Here is a 24,789-nt window from a genome sequence, read left to right on the forward strand (position 1 = left end):
GGGGTCATTTGGAATCATCAACAAAAGACCATCTTCACTGAATAGAAAGATGCATGTTAGATAATTATTTTCAGACAGAGTTTGAAAAAAATTGTTACAAATAATGTGTAGATTTAAATCATTTTTCTCAGCCAGGGTATATCTATAGTAATCTGATATTCTAAACATAATGCTAATGAGTTTTTGTCATATTCATTTACTTTGCCCTCTGCCTAAGAGCCTTCAAACTGACTATTCTGCCTACTTTCTAATAGAAACTTGAGGGATGAGGCATTCCAAGCCAGGACTGGAAAAATAAATCAGGATTGAAAAGCTGGTGTGGTGGTTAAAAGCTGGGAGCTGGGTTTAAATTCTGCTTAGCTATGCTGTGTTTTGGACTTCATCTTGAGTCATCATTCAAGACTTTCATACATGCCATTTATTTGGGGGAGTCTCATCTTGTACTTGGCACCTTCTTGGAAGTTCACTGCCACATTTCTTGTGTTCTGTACAACTTCAAAGTATGGTTTTATTAATATGATATCAATAACTTTTATCAATATCAGTATCAAGCATATCAATAACTTTTGTATCTGCTTACTACAGATTAAAATGCTGCCTCTTACTTCCTTTAAACCCAGTGCCTGTCTGTTTGTTGTTGTATGCTTTCAAGTTGTTTCCACCTTATGACAATATCCTAACTTTACAGTTTATTCCATAACAGTTTTCACAAAAAAATATGAATATAATCATGATCTGAATCTCTCTGGTTCAGATTTAAAGAGGAAAAAATCAATAGGCTGCAATCATACATACATTTGTCTGGGAATAAACCCAGGAGGCTATCGAATGAACTTTAAAAGAGGATCAGGCATCCCAGGCTGCAGCCGGGATACAGAATGGTGGCGGGAATTATCGCATGCTAAATCACTGCCTAATCGCCACCTGCCATCAGCCTGAGTCCAAGCCAGGTCCCAGCCACATTCTGCCAGCACTTTTTTAAAGTCGGAAGCTTTCTGGCTTCTAAAAAGTGCTGGCGGAGTGCGGCTAGGACCCAGCCTAATGGCAGGTGGTGATTAAGTGGCAATTTAGCATGTGATAATCCCTGCCTCCATCCCATGTCATGGCTGCAGCCCAGGACATTTCATCCGGTTTTAAAGTTCATGCAATAAACTCCCCAGTTAAATTCAGTGGTTTCAGACTTTTGAGTGGTAATCACACCTAATATTGTTTTGTTGATCCTGTTATCATCTTTTCATGGATAAATAGAATTACATTTGAATGATAGATAATTCTGTAGTTAAATAATAATACAAGGGCCTGAACAGGCAGGCCAAAATAAAGCTGCTTTGGGTCACTTTGGAGATATGCTATTTAAATGATGCATGCATTCTAAGAGGCTGGAAGCTGCACCAAAGCCACATTTTGCTCCTAAGGACTGGAGCACAGCTTTGGCACAGTTTCTGACTTCTTAAGATGTCTGTGTCATTTAAACAGCATAACTCCAAAGTGACCCAAAGCACCTTTATTTTGGCCTGTCTGTTCGGGCCCCAAGATATAATACATGGGGGATATACTTGATTGTATCATAAGGTTATTCTCTCCACAACTCTATTCAAAATAAACATAGGCCTGGCATGATATAAATTATAAAATATTATAACAGTTAAATACTTAGTGTAATAAAATAGACACAGGTGTACACTTTTATACACATAGTACTGTACTGTTCAAAGATATAGATATGTTAGTCTGGAAAGTCAGTATGCAAAGGAAACTTGTAGGACCTTTGAGACTAAATGAAAGCTAGAAGTTAATAGCATGAGCTTTCATAGACTTGAGCTTACTTTCTCAGATTCATGAGGAAGTAGGCTCAAGTCTATAAAAGCTCATGATACCAACTTCTTTCTTTAATTTAATCTCAAAGGTGCTACAGTATCCCTTTGCATACAGTGCTCTACTGTACTGTGTTTCTGGTGATAAACAAAAATGTAAATATGCTAATCGCAAATCACAGAGGCAGAGACACTTCAATGTTTTGTTAAGTCTATGAGGAATTAGTGAGTGAAGTCTGTCATAGGAGCACCAAACACATCTTGCAGCTATTGGTGAAAGAATACACCACATTTTGAGTCTGTCTTAGGGATAGCTTTCCACTTCAAGAACTGCATGCTTGTTACTATGACAACTTTATTTTTCTCTGTGTATGCTATATAGGCGAAGAAGGCAAAAGGAAACTATATATGTCAGAAAAATGAAAACTGCACTATGGAAGTAATGATAGAACCAAGTTGAACTTAGATCTATCTCATTCAATTAAATTAAGAAAAATAAATTGGAGGGAATGGGGAAATAAGAGCATTGAAAAATAATCAGGGTAGAGTTGGTATTTTTGATGTGAATACAGCATTTTTTAAGAGATAGAATGTGGTAAATTGAAGACACCTTTCAAGCAGTAAAGAATGAAGGAAATCAAGAAATATAGAATTAGAATAACCCCAATAAATAATAAAGTAACATAATTTAATAAGAATTAAATGAGGCTGGCAGTATTTTTCTGCCCTATTTCAGAGTCCCCAAATTCTCACAGGAAAAGTCAATCTGACATGCTAGAATGGGTGAAAGACAAGACAGATCAGTTGTGAGACTCTAATATGATGCGGAATGGCACAGTACCTTTCTCAGCTTTGATTCCCCAGATGTCATTGGACTACAGCTTCCATAATGCATAACCAAATACCATCCTGTTTGGGGGTGATGCGAGTTGTACGGCAACACTAATAAGATCAGTGAGATTGGGAAAAGCTGAAAGGATTCTTCAATTTAAAGCTCTTAAATGTATCAGAATCCCACCCATATACTGACTGATGACCTTATAAGGTGCACTGAAGGAGGCTGTAGTATGCCATCTTTAGGATTAAATTCCAGGACCCTGAACTATGTGGGAACTACTACCCTATTTCTAATAGCCACTTTGAGAGCATGCTGCTTGAGAGTGTCATGGCTAGGCAAATTCAAATATTCTTGAAAGAAATGGAGTGTTCAGACTTTTTTCAATTTTGGCTCAAGCCAGGTTATGATATTGAAATGGTCTTTGTTGTTCTAAATGACAAAGTATTCTAGGAAAAGTGCTATCTATCAAATTTCCCAAGTTTCTCTGTGTCTTTTGATACAACTGATTATGGTATTTTAACTGGACCAACTCTGTAGAACAGTGGTTGCCAAACTTTGGTTGTTCAGATGTTTTGGACTTCAGCTTCCAGAATTCCACTGCAGAAGGAACTGTGTTACAATTCTTCCATTCCTATCTATATGCAAAGAGATTGTGCTGTGGGAAGGAAGCCGCCCAATAAGACAACAACACAGAATTGGAGGGAAAGCCCACAACTTTATTAACAAACAGCACAAAGGGTAGGGTTGGCTCTAAGCATAAGGTCTGGATCTGGAAACATCAGTTGATTGATGTAAGGTTGCTGGGTCACGACCAAACATCGGGATGTCATAGGGGCAATGGAAACAACCTCTCGTATATATCCAACGGGTCAGTCTCATATTCCAATAAGCCCCTAGTCACCGGGAGATGTTCACTCGATGTGGCCCCCACAATGGCCACACCGCCTGCCCTCAGCACTCCTGGGTCCAATGGACTTCCGATCCAGTGCTACGGAGCCCTGGAAACATGCCCACCAGATCCAGGACCTATGCTGCTGCCCTAAAACAAAGTTGTGACAAAAACACCTTAGCCAAGGGTGGGAGTTTGGGAGAGCTGAGCTAAAATGGCACACGACATGGTCTTAAATAATCCCACCCACCAATAGAGGACCTGGAAAGAGCAAAAGCACCACCTCCCAGGCTCCTTCCACAAATAGGCTGCACTCAGGGGGCCGAGCTAACCAATCATGGCCTCTTCCCTTTTGCAATGCAAGCTGGGATATGTAATCCCAGCAACTGGTGCTAAAGAGCAGCCTTTTCCGCCCCAACAGCCAATGGCGGGCTTTCCCGCTGGCCCAAAGGCTGCTGGGGCAGTTGTGGAGACTAGGGCACCTTCTGCCCCAGCAACAACGCCAGCCCGTAAAGTCAGGCGGCATCATTTGCAGCACCTTTGAGACTAACTGAAAGATAGAATTTGGTAGCATGAGCTTTCATACACGTGTGCCTACAGATGCATGAGGAAGTAAGCTCAAGTCTACAAAGGCTCATGCTATTAACTTCTTTCTTTCAGTTTGTTTCAAAGGTGCTATAAGATCCCTTTGCATACTGATTTTCCAAACTTAAAACAGCTATGTCTTTGACTTCTATCTATAGGGCTTTCAGAGAGTGGAATCTCCTGTTCAGTCTGGGGTGCCACAGGATACCCTCTTATCCTCCATGCTGTTTAATATCTATATAAAGCTGCTGGTGGAGGCCATTAGGAATTTGGGAGTTGGCTGTCCTCATTATGCTGGTGACATTAAACTCAACTTCTCCTTGACATCGGAGTTGACTGTGGCTTTGCAGGTGCTGGACCAACGCCTGGCTGCTGTAATGAGCTGAGTAAAGGCCCATAAACTATTCCAATAGGAGAGTAGCTTTGTTGATTAGTGATTTCAGGTCTGAGAAATGGGTGAACAGCCTGTCCTGGATGGGTTTGCACTGCTTGGATGGTAGCAAGGGTTGGATCTATCTTTGCCACTGGAAGCCTGGGAAGGGGAGGGGGGACTCAATGGCTGAGAATATTTGGACTGGTCTGCCAGCTGCACTATTTCCTGGCCTGGGATAACCTAGCCAATATTGCTCATGCACAGGTACCCTCCAGATTAGAATACTGTAGTGCACTCCATCTGGGGCTATCCCCAAGATTATCAGAAGCTGCAATTAGTTCAAAATGCAGCAACTAAATCAATGACCCGAGTGTGCCATTTAGACATCATATAGCACTGGTCTTAAAGAAATGGCATTATCTGCCAATTCAAGATGTTTCTTATTACATTCAAAATCTAAATGACTTTGGATCTTGATACTAGGTGGACTGTGTTGCTTTTTATATACCTGCTCAAGGATTGAGCTCTGCTAGGGAGGACTCATTTGTCCCTCACTGGTGGGAACAGCACAGTGTGGAAGGACATAGGAGATGATTATGGGACCCTAATTGTGTAATTCCTTCTATTTGGAAGTCCAGTCACTTCCAACACTGCCTTTATTTTGATGCCAAGAAAAAACATGGCCTTTAAAAAAAAAACCTAAATACCAAAATTGAATTTTTTGATTAAAATGCTTTTACTCTGTTTAAATTATTTTTCATGTTTAAAATTTTAAATTGTTTTATACTGTTAACTTTTATTATTTGTGTACTGCCCTGAGATCCTAGGATATAGGGCAGGGTATAAATATTTTTGTATATTTTAAGAGGTAAGTATTATTATCTACATGTTATACTCATGTAAACAGAGGTTTGTTTTCAGAGACTTGGGAGAGAAAACTAGTTTTGAGCTCTGGAAGATACCTTTAGTAGTAGGCACCAGACTCCCTTTGGGAGTGGTGGTCTGATACAGTGCCATAGCTTTACTACTCACAGTAATATTTGGAAATAAAACTAAATTTTACAAAGATGCACATCTCTGGTGATTTCTCCTTCCAAAGGAAGCTAAGTTTTGCATTATTAGGGGAGGAAATGAAGCCATATGTGGCTATGATGTATATCATTAAAATGACAAAACAATCCAAACACTACTTTAAGGGTGGGTTCAATTTCATAAGAGCATAATGAGAGTGCAACCAGCATGTTTCTCTTTGCAGTCTTTTACACCCTCCCTGTTTCTCTTCCTTTGTGTTATTAACCACCTTATTTACTAAAAGGGAGGGAGTTAGGGAGGGAAAAAACCAACCATGACAATCCTGTGGGGTTTCCTCCTCTGGCCAAGCTTTGTGCTTTTCAAGCTGGCACACTGTAACCAATCAATCAGGCCACACTGCAAAAGATCTATTCACTTAGCTCTCACCTCCCATCTGCTCATTTCCCTCTAATTCTATGCCCACTGTATCAATTCTTCCAGGCTGTTATCTTCAATTGATTCATTCCAATTAGAAAAATTAGTAACAGGTAAAAACGCGGACTTGTAACATACAGCCATTGATTTTCTTGTCAGTAACATTTGGAAGGTTTTCTATTTCCCCAATAGCATTCTGCGATTTTTGATGCTTTTGGTTTGGAAGTCAGAAATGTCAACTATTAGCATCAAACTAAACAATATGTCATTTTGTTAAAAGAGGTGCACCAAGATGCCTGTTATAGCAGAGATTGTCTTCACCTATGGATTGATCATGTGGTCTTTCAACTTGAGCTCAATTTTCATGTAAATGCTAAGGCATGTACTGTGGGACCTTGCTATCTGTTGGGGTTTGGCTCCAGGATCCCCCGTGGATAACAAAATCTGTGGGTGCTCAAGTCCCATTTAATATAATGGAAATGGAACAAGACTTCATTAAATACAATGGCAAAGCAAAACGGTGTCCCTTAAATTAAATGGGAAAAAAAGTTTGCTATTTGGATTTTATACTGTTTTTGAATATTTTCAAGTTGTGGATACTTGAGTCTGTGGATAAAAAATCCGTGGATAAGGAAGGCCGACTGTATTACTTGTGGGGGGAGGAAATGGTTAATACTATGAGATATGTATGCCTTTTAACAGCTAGACCAAAACCCTGCATTGTCAGATGTAGCTATGACCATGGAGCTACTTCAACCAATGCCACCTCCCAGAAAGTCTGCCTCTTAAGCCAGGCAGCATGCCAAACAAAGAGTTTTCAAGGTATTGCAGATTAGGGCATTGGAAAATGATGACTGCAGTGCTCTTCCAGTCACAGGGCACATTGAGATGAGCACCTGGAGAGATGCCTTACCTGCTTACCTCAATGTCTCCTGCAACCTAGAAGAGGTAGATTTTTTTATCATGTTCAATAATTAATAACCATAAACTTGAATCCCAGAAGTAATGAAATCTTAAATTTGGTTTATGTGCTTATAAATATTGAGGAGGATGCCTGCCCTAGTTTTTAATGGTAGGGAATATATATTCTCCATAACACTAGAATAGCTGGCAGTGTACAAGGGAGTACTGTAGAACTTAGTAATATAGGTAAATTACTGGTGAATGTAGTAGACATCACATCACATCTGAAAACCTTCTTTCAGAGAAGGTTCTTGGATTTATTGAAAAGAAATAGATGTTTAAAGTGTTTTTGACCAGAATGTTTCTTTCAATCTAAAAATGTGGTTTATGTACAAACTATTTTGAGTGTGTGTATGCTGGAACCTTGAGAGATTGGTGAAGGTTCAAAGTGACATTGGGAAATTGGTGGAGGTCCATATTGCTGGAGCACTGTGGCACACCAGATTCAGCGCATGGGCTACAGATGCCATATTTGCTCCAAGGAGTCAGTTCTTGGTCTTTTGCTAGGTATCCTTAGAAAAAGAATGATTCAGTTGAACTAGCTTGCAGGACAATCTTGCCATTTTGCCAAGAAAGTGATTGTGTAGTATCTTATAATTTTAACCTGATGGTTTTACCATATATATCTTATTTCCTTTGGTCAGGTATGAGCAATATGCAGCCCTTGCAATCCCATCATTTTGGAATCCATGGTGTCATCCCTCTTGCTACATAACTGGCCAATACTCTCCTTCTGAAATCCTGCAGGCCTTCCTTCAGTTCTGCCCATTTCTTTAGTGACATTCCTCTCCTCCTCCTCTTGTATTAAATGAGACTTATATTTCTTAGAACTTCTATGAGTGTAATTATCTTTACGTTCTGTAAAAGATAGAGAGAAAATGGCTTCTGTCACTTTGGTTGCCAATGAATCTTTGAGAAGGATGTGGACCTCAAAGGATTGCAGTGAGGTCAACATGCCATGATAACATGACAAAGTGGTCATCCTGCTTTGACAGAGCTACATGTAATAGTATCTTCATCTTACTTTCTGTTCCATTATGTGTTTCCAGTTCAGCTGGAAATAGAATGGGACTTTAACTTACTTCTCTTATAAATTGTCTTCAGAGAAGCTAAATGTGGTCATAGTTCATAGTATGAAGGGCATATGGAACTGCAGGGTTGGCAGCTTTGATAGGCGAAGGATATGCTTCAGGATACAATCCCTTACCACTGTCATGTCCTTTTAACATTCGGCAGAAAATCCATCTTTAACCACAAAAAGCCAGTTTTTCCAGTCACAGAAAAGTCCATTTTTTCTGATCACAGAAAATGCTGTTTTCACATAAAGCAAGGGGGAACAGAGGTGGTGCACATTGTTTTAAAGGAGAAGTATGCTTCTCAGATACTTTTTGGAGGTTCTTGGAGGTTTTTTTGATTCTCCATTACTCTTGAAAATAAAGAAGGGAGAAGTGGAAAGAAAGAGTGACTGGCAGGGAGAGAGAATGGCAGCAGAGGCAAACAATGGGCACCAGAAACACCGGGCAGAGGGAACATATTGTCATACACTGTGGTTCAGGTTTACTTTGACCAAAAAGAGTCCTCCAAAAAGAAAAGAGTCTACTTTTCTTACTGAAGGGAGTATTTGACCTTCAGGAAAAAAATTTTGCATCTGTGTAGAACTTGTTTGCTAATCCCAAACCTTTTTAGATCAGTGGATTCAAGAAGAGAACATTTTTCCAAATCAGTGTTCCAGTTTAACTTGTCTATTTTTGCACTGCATTGCTGTTGAAGTAACTGCTGGTGATTTTTATGAGGAACATAATTTGTACTTTTTAAATCTAGCTAAGGCATTCAACATGAATGAATCACTACCTAATATTAAATCTGATATGTATGGTAAATTCCACAGTGGATTTGGAACACGGTGTTCAGTTATTGCTTTAAAGATTACCTGAAATCTAAAGCAGCATGTTTAAAATATTACAGTATTCAGGTTTTACAATTATTCAATGTTACATTTCTTTGGTGACTCAGGCTGGTTCAAATGGGAGAGGGGGCTGGAATAATGTATATTTATCAATAGACTTTTCCTTTTGATAAACCTCGAAAGTCAAATCTTCAAACTCCAATTGGACATGAGAGGAGTTTAGAAAGCAGTTTGGAGGCTCTAAAAATTGAGAGAAACAAATCTAATTTATATGTGGACATAATGATAGATGTTTAAAACACTTCTATACATCCAGACTCATCAATCACAAAAATGCAGCTTTTCTTTCCTGACATCTCAAAATAAGTCAATATTTCAACTGTGTTATGAAAATGTAACCATAACATGTCAAGTCTGTGGACTCTTGAAATACCTACATAGGTTCCTAAAGGGGACTCTTGTGCCACAGTGCTTTACAGATACAATCAAACAGAGCACACAGAATGCTGAAAATAGACATTAGAATGGAATAGAACAAATCATCAAATAATTTTGAGGTGAGTTAGTTGTAGAGCTCTGAGGGGGGGGGGGGAACGTACCTTTTGGACTATGGGCCTTTGACAGTACACATCCTATGGAGCCCTGGGAGTTGCAGTTTAGAGAAGGGTACTTAGAATTCTCTGCCAAAGAGCTCAAGTGCCTCAGCAGACTACAGACCCCAGGATTCCATAGGACACAGCCATAGCAGTTAAAGTGGCATCATGGTTTTATAATGGCATAGTATTAAACTATAGTATGCTGTATGGGCCCATGTTACTTGGGGATTTTGGAAGTTAGACCAAAGAAATAACTTTTCTAAGCTTGAGTCCATTGCACCATTAACAATGAACAGTTTATCAACATATTAGAGATGCAGCATTGGATGTCATGAACTTGACTTTAGTCTACAAAAATATATACAACAATAAATATATTAGTCTTGTTAGTGCAAAAAGTCTGGGTTTTTTCCATATAAAATAAAATATGCCAATAAAATTAGCCATTTTAATTACATAGCATGTTCATATCCAGAGGCAAAACCTTTTCCTTCATCAGATGCTGATGGGCATCCTACTCAACTAGTTGAAACTGGCTTTGCTCTCATTTGGCAATGCAGTTCTTATGTTCCTAAATATCAAAAATTTTGCCACTGCAGCAACATGATATAGGGCATATTTCACTGAAGCAGAAGTGAGAACTGTATAACTCTTCAGGTGCTCTTGGGTTGCAGCTACCATCAGCCATAACCAGCATAGCCAATGGTGAAAAATGCTCAGAGCTGTAGTTCAACTGCACTTGGAGAGCTACACAGTTCCCTACAGAAGTATCATAAATCGATACATAATAATTTTTTAAAGAAATTACTCATTCCATTGACTCTTCATAGTGCTAGGGTTGTCACCCCAGGGAAAAGGGAGTGGTATCCCAAAAAGGTTTGGGAGACTACTGTACTATATTTAGGCACGGAAAAAACATGAAAGACCCAGATATAGCATGGGTGACACCTAACTTGGTAACAGTACATGTGAAAGGAGTATAAGAGTCTTAGTAGGCCACAACCTGAACATGCATCAATAGTGTGCTGTGGCATCTAAAATAACCAATGCAGTTCTAGGTTACATCAATAAGAGCGTAGTGTCTAGGTCGAGGGAAGCAATAGTATCACTCTATTCTGCTTTGGTCAGACCTCACTTGGAATACTGTGTACAGTTCTGGGCACCAAAATTCAAGAAGGACATTGACAAGCTGATACAAAAGACATTTAAACTGCAGGCTTCCATTATGGCTTTCTCCTGTAGAGGCTTTCCATCGTAATGAGATAATATATAAAGATCAATGGATAAAATATGCTGATATCCTTAAGCTAGATCTAGACAACAAGATAAAGATGAAATATAGGGAAGAATTGAGACTAGAAGGGCAGGAGATATCATGGTTTCCCCATTTTCAACTGGTAGGAAGATTTAAAAAGAATAACAAGGATCTAGGTTTTGAAACACAGCAGTCTGACCCAGAAAAAAATTTACTAAAAGAAAAAGACAAAATAATAACTAAACTGTACAAAAAGATTCTAGAATTAGATATGCAAGAAGAAGTAGTGAAGAACTGCATGATTAAATGGTCCCAGGACATAGGGGAAAACATAGATCTTGAAGAATGGCAATTAAACTGGGAGAAAAGAATTAAATACACATTATCTGCAGAAGTGAGAGAGAACTACTATAAGGTGCAGTTTCGATGGTACCTGACCCCGGATAAGCTTAACAAAATTTACCCGAACTATGATAACGGATGTTGGAAATGTTGTAAAGATAAAGGTTCAGTGTTTCATATGTGGTGGTCATATGATAAGGTACAGAAATATTGGAGACAATACAATAAATGAGATCTTACATGTAAAATTAAATATGTCACCCAAAATATTTATTTTGGGTATGTTGGAAGAAAAGGTGGAAAGATCTTATGGAAAGATTATATTTTATATGATTTCGGTGGTTAGAATTATTCTAGCCAAAAAATGGAAAGATAGAAATATACCAGATATAGAAGAATGGAAAGAAAAATCAAAGAGTACATGATAAATGATAAGCTAACAATGCTTTTGAGAGGGATATCGAAATAAAAATTTGAGAAAGATTGGGAAAAATTGAAGAAGTATCTGAACTAGGCTGGAAAATGTTAGAGTGAGAGAGGAAGTTTATTTCTTTGCATGTTAAAAAAAAGACAAGCTGGAGCACATCCAGAAGAAGCTGACTAAAAAGCTGAAAGGTCTGGAAACCATGACAAGCATCTTAGGGAGCTGTAGGTATGTTTACCCTGGGGAACAGAAGGTTAAGAGGTGACATTACAGCCATGTTTAAATATTTGAAAGAGTGTCATGTTGAGGATGGAGCACACTTGTTTTCTGCTGCTCCAGAGACTAGGACCTGGAGCAATGGATTTGAACCACAGGGGAAGAATTCCCACCTAATCCAGCAGTTCTCAAACTGTGGGGCACAAGAGGTGCTCAAGTGTGTGTGTGTGTGTGTGTATGGGGGGGGGGGGTGAGACTGGGAAGCTCTGATCCCTCCTCCTCCTTCTCTTTCCAAACTTTTTTAATGTGTAAAACTTTCACAAGTGTTGAGTTAAATATTGAATTTACTTAAATACAGCACACCTGTGCCATACGTGGGCGCGCCATACGCGGCCTTGAGCATACGCGCTCAAGCCGTGGGGCGCACGCGGGGCAGAAGGGGCGGCGCGTTCCATTCAATTGAATGGGCGCATGCGCCTGTTGTGCCCTGCGCGCGCCTGCGTGGCTGCGCCGCCGTGCACAAGCCCCATTGTTTCCAATGGGGCTCGAGCATAGGCGGAATTCGCCTTACGCGGAGGGATCCGGAACAGATCCCCCGCGTAAGGCGAGGACGGACTGTAAAACTATTCTAATTTGAACAATAATTTCCTTATAAAATGTTAAAATATGAATATACATGAACATGTGAATGAAAATATGTCCACCAAATAAACAAAATATTTTTAGTCATATATTACATTGAGTGGGGTATGGCAATATCCACATGGAGTTGTCAGCGGGGGTCCCAAGAGTAAAAGGTTTGAGTACCATTGAATGAAACATTAGGAAGAACTTCTTATCAGTAAGAGCTGTTTCACAGTGGAATACACTGCCTCTGAGTGTGGTCGAGCCTCCTTCTTTGGTGGTTTTTAAACAGAGGTTGGATGGCCATTTGTCAGGAGTGTTTTGTGTATTCTTGCTTGGCAGGGGATTAGATTGGATGGCCCTTGTGGTCTCTTCCCACTCTATATCTATGTCAATGAATTTGGTGCATTTTAATGATACAATAGTTCTGTTGCTTAAGGTAGATGCTTCACTCTGTCTGTAGGACCAGCAGGATATCAATGCCCAGGGAGCACAATTGGGACTTAGAAGTGTGGCTCAAGACACTGCTGCCACCTATGGAGAAAGGGCCCCACCAGAAGCTGGTTTGCCTAGGCTCCCCTTTATCTATCTTTGGTAGATTGCCACACATGTATGGGTTGTCTGAGTCTGCTTATAAATGTTGGACTTGGAGATCATTTCACAACCTATTACTATATAAGTACAAAAATCACAGTTTTCCCACTAAAGAAGCCTTAAAGTCTAACAAAGTTGGGAAGCTTTTGTTCTCTTGAGTTTATTATGAGAATTTCACTTCAGGGAATTAAATTAAACATTTGAAAGACATAGACTAGCAGTTACATCTTTCTCCTCTTACTCAAAAGTAAGAATGGAACACCAATTTTAGTTACGACTCTAACACTTCAGGAGGACTTTTAATTCTTTGCTTCCCACTGGAAGCCTAGTATGTTGTTGCATTGTCAAAAATGTCTGTTGAACCAAAGTCCCAGAAGTTCAGTATGCACACGCACACCTGCCCCTGTCTGCACTGGACCAAGAGTTTAATGCATTTAAAGCTCTCCCACTCACTATACTAGACTGATCTGTGTCAGACTCACATTCTTCCTTCTGAGAAAGGTGTGATATATAACTGCTAACTATGCTTTAATGTAATGCCACACTTGATCTTAGAAAAGGCAAATGGAAGAAATACATTTCTTAATGCCAAAGCAATGTTAACAGCTATGTTTTCTTGTAGGTCTCAGTCAGTGGTGGAGCCTGGAATGCTGAAACACGAGGAACAGAATGAGAACACCCAGCCACTGCTCGCTCTAGACTGAGTCTGAATTCATTGTGACACACAAATGCATCATCAGACTTTAATGGTACAAAAAGCCCATGAAGCAAAAGACAAGTTTAATACACATCAACACACATTCAGCTTGAAAGCCAAGCTCTCCATCTTTGCAGAGCAAGCAATGATCATCACCAGCCATATGTCCATGTGGCCAAAGCCAAAGAGGAGATTCCTCATGGCCCAGAGTTCTAACCTAATAAGTCTGATTGTAAAAGAGAATTCTTTCTTTTCCCCCTTTCCTTTCATGATGTATTAATATTAAGAATGGTTGACATTTGAGGGGGGGCACTACTTTCTGTGATCACATACTCAAGATGCATCCTTTGAGGTTTTCCAGTATTGCTTAAAGCAGGGTTTGTTAAAAGATAGATGGAGTGTGGGAAGGAAAGGGAAATGAAGTGGAAGGTATCTTGAATTTATTATTGTAACCACAGGCTTCACTGACTGCAGGGAAGCCCTAGTGGCTGAGGAGCATGGGATTCTGTTGGCAGCATATCTGGAATGCACCAGGTTGGGGAAGGCTAAATTACATCTTAATACAATTCCCTCCATCCATTTTCTCTACTTCCCTGGGTTTCTTTTTTGTATAAATATAGAAATAATGCTAGGTAATCACCAGTAGAAATTTGTTCAGTTCTACAGTATGTGAACTTATCACCTTAGCTCTTTCTAGGGATCATTTATTTCAGTGCAGTGGGGTGGGGTGGGGCAGCAATTCTTAACTTTTGAAAGACCTCATGACCTGTCTGCTCAATGTGATGAGCAGATTGGGAAACAGACACAGCCAATTTGGAAAGCAGTTATTTAATTTTAACAATATGGATTGTCCTCTATGCCTACCACCCCACAGGCAACTGCAAACTGCAGTAGGTGGAATAGCTATGGTAATGGCGATAAAGGCAAAAAGGAGGAGCTGGAACTCAGTGGAGAAACTTATTGGTGATTAATCTTCCACTCCAAGTCCTTTCATTTAGGTCAGTCCAGCAAATGAAAGCTCAGCAGAGCTGTTTAACCACCTTCTCTCCTGCAATCAGTTAAAGGTGTAGCCAGAGGGCTAGGCTGACTGCAGATACAGAATATGCTTATAATGGAAAGGGAAAACTTGGGATGAATTATTCAATATTCCTCCATTAGAAGGAACTGTGGAAGAAGAAAAGGGGGAAAATGTACAACTGAAATGCCAAAGATCAGTTTGCTATTCCTCTCTTTGCTCGATTTGCAAAAACAAAGCCCATTCCTACACTGAAATGAAAATAGCTAATACTGTAATAATAAAAAAGATTCCACTGTTATGAAATTGTTTTTGCTGTGGCTTTATTTTCCTCGAATAGGTGGAAACATATTAGTTAACATTCTCAATTAGCTAGAAACATGTTAGTCACATTTTACAGCTGTATGTAACAGTTATTTGCCAAACCTTAGTCAAACAGTACATTTAAGCCTTAAGCAGAGAGTGGTTAACTTGTTGTCTTAAGGATGGCTATTTAACTTGTAGCTGATGTTCAGAAGCAACAAGATCACTCATTTAGCCATACTCATTTGTAATGAATCAAACCATAATGTGTTACTGTCATCTTTTTAGAAGTATTTTCCAGGAACTGTTAAAATCTTGTTTAGAGCTAAGGATGTTGCTTGTACAGAGCTTCTGCAAAGACAATATAATTTAGCTATAGTTTCTATTGTCCCTGATGGCCAAATAAATATTGAACTTAGTCTCTCTTGTATAAAAGAAGTTCTATAAAACCAGTAACATTTAAGACAAGACTTTGGCTTTTCTCAGTGAAATACAGGGTCTCCAATTATATTGTTTACTGTGGTCTATTACTTATGCTGGTCAAAACCTGCTTTATTTGCTAACCCTTTGTTGCAGGGGCCAACAATTAAAGCTGCTCATGATTCATAAGAGAAAGAAATGAGTTTTTAACGAATGTGTCTGTTGTAGGAAAAGGTATGCTGTATTTAACCTTCACTTCTACTACCATGGACTTTATACTCTCTTGAAATGATGACCAAATGCATTGTAAATCTTGAGAAAGGTTGCAACAAGTATTAAAATCTTAGCTAAAGATCTGTGTAATTTATTTTCAAAGTAAAAAAATATTTTCATAAGTATTATGGGAAAACATCCATTGACATCCAACTTAGCAATTTCAACTCAAACAATAAATCTTAAATTGCAGTAATCCTATATCCTGAATGATCTGACCAAAATAAAAAGAAAGTTCTTCCTTTAAGGAATCCAGCTTTTGCCAAGGTTTGAGTGAGGTTCCTTGCAGATGTCTTTTAAAAGTGTTCCCTTCCATTAGCATTTTCATACAGAAATGTGGCAGAATTATAAGAAGAAAAGTCAAGGTTGAGTCATATACACACAGTACATATTTGTAAGCAGTTTTGCAAGGGTTTTATATAAGGCTTGGTTATTCCAGCAGCCACAGCTCATGGAGACAAGCACTTTGGTTCTTTGATTCCACTGAAAAATCTATAAGCAATCTTAGTGTTAAAGCTGTTAACATACAGATAGAAAATTCACAGTGCCACATTGAAGGCACCCGAATTTGATGCATGATATTCAACAGAACATAATGGACAGCAATATACTGGTAGGTGCACATTTAGTGTGATTTCTGTTTGCCAGTCACACATCTCTGCTACTTGGAAGACTTGTTTTCATGCAAATATTAAACCAATTAGTGTTACAGGAAAATGTAGCCTGGGGTTTTTCCAAATGCAACAGCAAACACTTATTCAGGTTTTCAGTTTGCACTTTAAAAAGAGAGCTATTTATATGCATTCTGCATTGGGACTGTTTCCATTTGAATATATTTTCAAAATTCCTTGATTCAATCATGATGAAATACAAACCATCAGATTTTCTGATAGTAGTAGAAGCTAATAGTTAATATTTTTTTCTCTTAGTATTATCTTAGTACAGTGCGCCCTTGCTTTATGCGGGGGATCCGTTCTGGATTCCCCCACATAAAGCAAATACCGCCTATGCTTGAGCCCCATTTAAATTAATGGGCCTCGTGCACGCGGTGGTGTGATGATGCGGCAGCGCGTGCACACCACATGTGCACACCCATTTCATCCCTATGAGATGCTCTGCCCCTTCTCCCCACGTGGCTTTCAGTGTATGCTGAAAGCCGCATAAAGCGCATTCGTGTATGACATGGGCGCATTGTATCTATTTTCTCAATCTAAATGTACAGTTCTACAAAACTCATCCAATGCCTAATTTGGCATATATCTCTTCATGAGATCATTAACTATTATACACATTTTGATCATGAACAGGGAATTGCTCATAGGAATCAGCTATATTTTTAGACATAAATTTTAAAAAATCTATCCCAATTTGCTGGAATGCCTGATCTCATTTGCTAGGTCCCAGTCCACCACTCCTAAGTAGAAACTGAAAGATCTGGTACTTTTCATACCACAAAACATTTGCTGCATTTTGGAAATGTTATTTTTTGGTATTATAACTCCTAGAATTTTCTGGAGATGTTGGCTGAGGATCCTGGGAGTTCTGTTTCCCAACAGAACCTTTCTAGGCTCTGAAGTGTGAATAGGCAGAGTCTGGCAGTCACTGTCTGACTACAAGTGCACCAGAAAAAGTCACTGCCTGTTGGTAATATGAACGTTTGTTCTTCCACCATTTTTTTCTGTGGCTCCCTACAAGAAGCATGTGGTTGTCACTTCACACACGCTGGGTAAATTCCAGTAGTTTACATTCATGTAAAATCAAAAATTGGCCACAGTTAAGAACATAATAGAAATGTCATGACAAACCATTTTTGGAGCAAAATGGCTCCAAAACTTACTCCATCACAGAACAGCCCCTTAATCAGTGTTTGTGTAATTCCTATTGAAATGAAAGGCTTTTTACTGCATAGAAAACTTGAAGGCAAAAGCTATATATAATTGAAAGTCTCCATGCCACTCAGTACGGCTTTAATGACAGTGTTAGAAATAAACACAGGTATTAATTGTTTATTGCTATTATTGTGTGCTTTTAAGTCATTTCTGACATATGAACCCTAAAGTGACCTTATCACAGAGATTTCTGGGGCTGAGAGTGTGTGACTCACCCAAGGTCATCCAGTGTGTTTTCCAAGTGGGGAATTGAACCCTGATTTCTAGAGTTGTAGTCCAACACTCAAACCATTCCACCACACTGGCTCTTACACATATCAGTGCTAGGTTATAAACACTCTTAACCAGGAACTGAAGAAAGGAAATTGGCATTTTTCATCCCAATTGGAAGGAGAAAGCCATAGTCAGTACACTGGAGAGCTGCTTGTGAAGGTTCGTTCTTGTTAACATTGTAGGAGATGCTATTTTTACAAAAGAAATTCAAGGAAAATTACAAAAGTGGTTCATAAAGAGCAAAACAAATGTCTATATCGTTGTGGTAGAAAAATACCCTTTCTAAAAAACACAATATAAAACCATTCACTCACACTATCTACAGTTCACACTTTAAGTCCACTGTTTTAAATTTAGACACTGTACTACAAATTTCCACTGCATGTCCTAAATGCATACAGGTGTGCTTGCAAGGATAGATATGTCAGGCACAATCCACTGTGCACTGCTGCTACATAACCCTTCCTTGTCAGGAAATCTTTGTCCTTTATGTTTGAAGAACTACCTTTAGTATAGTGCCCAGACAACTAGAACACCAAAAGTTTGCCTAACAGGCATAACAGGCATAACAAAAGACTGACACTTGCATACATATTAGTCTGAAGCATGGCATGAGACACTCTTTGGCTGATAAAATACAGAGATCTGTACTTGCAGCATGAACACAGAATTATAAAGATCAGTGCTGTAATGGTAATGGTATAATACACAGAAGAGGAAGCTTTAAAATCCATATATGGATTTCTTCATTCAGTTCACTTTCACTTTTGGTTTACCATGGTGCTTTTCCCAGCAAAAAATCTGGACCTCAAAAAAACGAAAGCTTCAAACTTCATGCTTAAATGGCTGGAAGGGTGCGCCGCTGTTGTGGTGTTAACTCTGGATGCCAAACATCCACAATGAATATCAGGCGATAAGCCTGAGCATCTTGCCACACCTCATGTTCAAAAGAGTCGTCAAAGATGAGAACCTTTCCTTCTTCCCAGAACCTGAAAGACAAAACAAGTCATTTTTATTTGCTGCCTCTAGGGTTGGAGCAAGGAAAATGTGGCCTAGAGGACACAGTGAATGCAGTGATTTTATTCCACACCCACCCTTCAACTCCAACCACCACCACCACCACCACCACCCCAGCAGGAAAAACACAGCTGCAAATGGGCTAAAAAATGAAACTGAAGTGCTATTGTAGCAGCTCCAGTTTTATTATGAAGCAGCAAGGGAGGAGGAGAAAAATGGTCTCCACCATGGTGCAGGAACTCAGTCCTTTCTTAAGGACTCAAAGCAGAAAGGTTTATCTAACCACGGCACCATTCTGGAAGAAAAATATATGTTGGTTATTACACTGCCCTGAAATGAGCAGCCTCATTCTGAAGTACCACAGTACTTCAGCCCTGCATCATCCTGTTGGTTTGGGAAGAAAGAATGATCATGCAACAAGTACAGACCTATAATAAAATGTGCAGTAGAATTACAGTTTGTACCAATGCAGAATCTTTGACAGAGCAAGTAACAACTGATGGCTGAAGGATGCTTTTCTGATGGGAAAAAATATATAAAGCTACATCTGATGGGATTTCTTATTCATTAAACATTATTTATTTCCCCCCATTTCCAGGTATTGTATCACAGAGTTTCTCAAGATGTGGCCACCCAGGTGTCTGGTGGATAGGCTGCAGTACAGTTTAGAAAACCATGGTGTTTTACAGATACTAGACAGTGGTTATTACAATTTTCATTTGAGCTGCCCAGGTAAGGTTTCTGCAGCAGAAGCAACAAGTCTTGCTGCACTTTAAAGACTACAATGTTTGATTGGCCATAAGCCCATGATTCCCATGAATCTGGATAAATAGGCTGATTATTAAATCAGACATGTACTCAGATTTGTAGAGTAAGAACAACAAATTTATTAACTGATCCTGAAACAAGCCCCCCCCCCCAAATTTTCAAAACTACTCTGCCCCTTCCAAAAGTCTGGAAATCACTGGGTCCACACACACACTGAGATAAAACAAAAGAAACAACCAATATTAATATGGGGAGAACAGTAAGTAAGAGAAATTTAATTTTCTAAAACAAGTTAATTAAGTCATTTCTGTGAGGAAGACTAAGAAACCCAATCATCCATTTTGACAAATATTGGAGAAAATAAAGTGGTACCAGATAACAATGTAACCTGTTAAGATTAGTATATGTGAACGCAAGAAATAAAAACCACAACAAAAAACAAACAAAAAAGGGACTGCAATTAACATGATCTGTCAATGGATGAATGTTCTTTCCGAATCAGGAAAAAGTAATATGGGAATTCTTAATTTTTGCAGAATATATGCTTCTTTGTTATTGAACAATATAATCAACTAATGTATTTTTGAAACTAATGTAGGCCTGAATATCTTTCCCCCCATGATATATTAGATCTGTTATTATCAGTTTATTTTGTTGAAGAGAAATGCTATTGTGTTTCAAGCTAGCAATTTGCATTGCAGTTATAAATTCTCTTTTCTTCATGAAGTCGAAGGCTTTCATGGCCGGCATCCATGTTTTTTTGTGAGTTTTTCGGGCTATGTGGCCATGTTCTAGAAGATTTTCTTCCTGACGTTTCGCCAGCATCAGTGGCTGGCATCTTCAGAGAACCACATCAAAAAACAAAAAACAAACAAAAAAGGGATTGCAATTGACATGAACTGTCAATGGATGAATGTTCTTTCTGAATCAGGAAAAAGTAATATGGGAATTCTCAATCTCTGAAGATGCCAGCCACAGATGCTGGCGAAACGTCAGGAAGAAAATCTTCTAGAACATGGCCACATAGCCCGAAAAACCCACAAAAAAAATCTCTTTTTTTCATTCAACTTAGCTCAATAAAATCAAGGAAACTTCCCCAGTTCTCAAAATATTATCTTAGGGCCGAAGCAGACGGCTCAGAAGGAGTGATTTCTGGCCACTCCTTTGGTGATTGCTCCTGGTCTGTGGTGACTGGCCAGCTCGCCCCTGAAGCGGACTGCAGCTATGGTCCCAAACAGGCCACTGGCAGGAGTGGATTAAATTAGCTCCTTTTGCTGGTGGCTTTGGGTCCACAGAAGCCTATAAAGCTAATTTAATGCTAAGAGGCTAGAGACATTGCTTCAGGGGCTGCTTCCAGAGCGTCTCTCATCTAAACTACGTCCCCAAAGGGGCCAGAAGCTGCTCTGTTTGGTCCATTTGTTTGGGCCTTAATTCTTGGGTACAAATTGGTAAGCAACAAAATTTGATCTTAACAAGTAGCATCAGGGAGTAGTATAACATTTCACAGCCATTTATTGTTTTCCAAAAAGGTCCTTTTGCACTTTTAAAAGAATCAGTAGTTCATTAAAATATTTTAATCAAAATCAAGGAGTAAAATCATACTGTTCTTGGATGGTTAGGATAAATATTTAAGTAATGTCTCTAGCCTCTTAGCATTAAATTAGGCCTCTAGGCTTCTATGGAATCATAAAAACACAGTCTTGTGCTTCCATACCAGATAATTATCTTTATAATAAACTTGATATTGTGCTCTCATTATGATAATCCACTATTTCCTGCATCAGAGCTTTGTAAAGATACTTTTTGGATGTAAAACTTTGATTCTGGACATTTCAGGATTACATTATTAGAACCAGAGTTTTGTGCCAAAAAGTAACTTTACCAAGGTCTGAGCAGCTGATGCTATACCAAGGTTCCCAACAGGTGGCCTAAGGTTTGGGGTTACTATTTGGCAGGTGGATTGGACAATGCCTGAATCCATTGCCCGAGATTCTCAGACCTGTAAGCAATAAAGTTCTGCCTATTTGAATTACAGTAACATGTGTGTTTGTGTTACTGGGTTCACTGCCTAAAGCCCTCTCTTTGTCTCTGATTTGGCAACAGAAGCTAAACTTGCTCACTTTTGCATTTCTATATTAAATAATTCTACAAACTGTTTTCAGATAGTAAACTGCTGATCTTTTAAATCAATCACAGAATTATAGAGTTGGAAGAGACCGCACGGGCCATCCAGTCCAACCCCCTGCCATGCAGGAAATCCAAATCAAAGCATCCCCGACAGATGGCCATCCAGCCTCCGTTTGAAGAGTCACTGGACAGCACTGTCCTCTCCTGTCCACCTCCCAGTATTCTCAAGCCTCCCTGGAGAAGTCCTTCTAAGCAGCTGCAGATACTGACTAAAGTGAATTCAAAGGTACAATAGCAGAGGAATGCTGTAGCTGCTTGAGCCGAAATAGTGGATCCTAGGGAGGGCTGAGAATTTAGACGAAATCTGTTTTGCAATTCTCTGGGTCCACACTGAGGCTCAACCATGCTGCAAATTTCCATAAATATTGAGGAGGCGGGAACATATGCCCTTCCTCATATTGTTGAACTACAGCTCCTAGTACGTCTCACCATTGGCACTGTTGGGAAAGCACTGATGAGAGTTGTGGTCCAACAAAATCTAGAGGATCAAGCATTTCACAGTCCTGCTTTAGGAGCATCCTGAAAATCTCTTTATCCCTCCATGATTAGCAGCTACTTTGAAAGTTAAGTTCAGATTCTTTTACCAAAACCCTCAATTCCCAATTCAAGTATTACTTTACTAAAGCACAGATCAATTAGCAAGTGCAGCAATCACTCGTCTCGACATAGTACTTGCCCTAATTTTACAGCAATGGCTGGATGCAATAGCATAGTCTCTACAATTAATCTCTGATGAGAACAAAACTGAGCTTTAAATGCTGCAGACACAAAGACTTAAAGAACTGAAGGAAATTCAGGAGAGAGCAATAAAACAGAAGAAGCAATTAAAAGAAAGGATTTAAGGAAATAATACCACAGTTCTTGGCTTGGGCATTTCATTTGAGACGCATTATCTTAACGACAGGGGACCTTTGGTCCCCCAATTGTTTTGGAGTAGAGTGCCTATAATCCCTGACCATCAGCCATGACGATTGGGGTTGCCAGGAATTGAAGTCCAAAACTTCTGGAAGGCCAAAGATTCTGCTAACCTGCCTTAAAACACGCCTGCTTTCAAATAAGCTCATAGTGTTGCATAATTTGGTTGATAATTTGGCTAAAGTAAAATACTGTATAGTGAAAAACAATATAGTACTATAATGATCAAGAATAAAAGACAGCTATTTAAACTATTATTTATGTATTTATTTCAATGCATTTGCATGCTGCCTTTCTCCTAGAAAGGGACCCAAGGGGACTTATGGGTGAAAAGCATTTTAAAAACGTTACAATAAAAATTTAAAAGCAATTCAACTAACCTAAAAACTGTATAAATTACACACACAAATGCACACCATTACACACACACACACACACACACACACACACTAGTAAAATGGCTACACATCATGATGTGAGGTTGCACAGTCTTTAACCCAATACACTGCTATACTGAAGTGCACAGGAAAGCCAAAGAAGTGCAATATCACAACAGCAATGACACACTACTGTATCACAGTCCAATATTTTTTGCACAAGAATGATACAGTATTTCACTAGCCACTGAAGCACTTTTTAAAAATGTAAAAACATTGTAATATTTTCTAGTTTTCAGTTTTCTGATTGTAGGCTCTAATATGTCTTATTGTTCAGAACAACTCAAGTGATACTCCAAGAGTCTGGTTTTGAATTTAAAGGTACTAAAAGAAGCACTTTTATAGTGATAAGAGAAACTACTAAATTCCAGTGATAATTTTTTAAGGTAAAGAGGAATTGATCCAATCTAATCTGACCAAATTCCTGAATAACCTGCAGTTTTCAGAGACATATGAACAATTCACACACTCATCAGTAGAGAAATTTCTACAAAAAGTTCTAGAAAAACAACAACATAGGATTTAATTTTGGCATCTAAAATACTATAAAAATGATTAGTCATAATCTTTTGTGGAAAGCATGCCGCTTTATCAGATGCATTGAGTACTGCTACAGATTAGCTGGGAGGATAGTTGTCTGGGTGGAGGATGTCGTCAGTAGGGTGATAATTACATCAATAGGTAGTGATAATTAACAAACAGTAATTCAGTAGTAACAGACATCTTACAGTACATTAGTTAAGCCCTGTAGCCCTGTTAAAAGCCTGTTTCCTCATGCAAGCAATAGAGGAGAAATGAACCCATGCATCTGTTCCCCACTGGACTGTCTCTCTGAACTTTGAGACACCTTGGAGAGTATCACATGGGGACTGGATAGAGTCGGGAGTGAAACAGATCACTCTCCCATCCTTATCCCATCTTTATCACAATTGTGTGAAAATGTTTCAGAGACGTTGTGCTTTGTCCTGTCATTTAAGTGGAATTGTATTAACGTGAACTCCCGTTAATACAAAATGACAGGATAATTCCACTTCAATGATGGGACAATAACAGGATAAGCATGACTGTATGACATTGGCAGGTTTTAATGGTGAATTGATGATGTCTCTAAAGTGCCATGTAAATTTATGGCACTATATAAATAAACACAACAACAACAACAACAATGTCTTTCCCACTATCACGGTCAATTGTGGTTCAATGATGGGACAATTACTGGATTAGTGCAATGTCATCTGAAAATCTTTTTGTGATCATGCGATAAGGACGGGAAAGGGATGAGACAAGGATGTCTTTTTCCCCATGTAATAATCTCCCTTGTTCTGAGAGATGAAATTGTTCCTCTGTTGGTTTTATAACATTGCAATTTCTGATGTCAAATCTGTGTACATTTATTCCAAAAATGGATAAAGCTTGGCCTGTGGTCCACATTCATCCCAGATAGGTTTTCTGAATGTTGTGAAGCCCTCTTTTTTGTTGCTTCGACTCATGGCAACTCCATGAACGAAAGACCTCCAAGTCACCCTGTCCTCAACAGCTCTGCTCAAGTCTTGCAGATTTAGGATTGTGTCTATCCATATGGAGTGCAGTCTTCTTTTTTTCCTACTACCCTCCACTTTACCAACCACTATTATCTTTTCTACTGAGTCATGTCTTTTCATGATATAGCCAAAGTACAACAGCCTCAATTTAGTCATCTTGTATTATAGGGAGATGATTTAGGCCTGATT

The 24,789-nt window shown here is 39.0% G+C and overlaps 2 protein-coding genes across 2 annotated transcripts in view; one reads left to right on the forward strand and one right to left on the reverse strand.

Annotated features, from left to right (window-relative positions):
- LOC149317362 (clavesin-1) overlaps positions 1-14,284 on the forward strand; it is a 93,482-nt gene extending 79,198 nt beyond the window's left edge. Inside the window, exon 6 of the mRNA XM_089517367.1 lies at positions 13,488-14,284. Coding sequence (XP_089373493.1) covers positions 13,488-13,569 — 82 coding nt within the window. The 3' untranslated portion in view covers positions 13,570-14,284. The remainder of the gene's footprint in view (positions 1-13,487) is intronic.
- Positions 14,285-14,730: 446 nt separating this feature from the next.
- Positions 14,731-24,789, reverse strand: part of LOC149317363 (aspartyl/asparaginyl beta-hydroxylase-like) — a 169,012-nt gene continuing 158,953 nt past the window's right edge. Inside the window, exon 29 of the mRNA XM_089517369.1 lies at positions 14,731-18,724. Coding sequence (XP_089373495.1) covers positions 18,574-18,724 — 151 coding nt within the window. The 3' untranslated portion in view covers positions 14,731-18,573. The remainder of the gene's footprint in view (positions 18,725-24,789) is intronic.

The sequence above is a fragment of the Sceloporus occidentalis genome, unplaced genomic scaffold, assembly GCF_023333645.1.
Source record: "Sceloporus occidentalis isolate IW3139 unplaced genomic scaffold, rSceOcc1.0.p SCAF_3, whole genome shotgun sequence".
In the NCBI taxonomy this organism is placed as follows: Eukaryota; Metazoa; Chordata; class Lepidosauria; order Squamata; family Phrynosomatidae; genus Sceloporus; species Sceloporus occidentalis.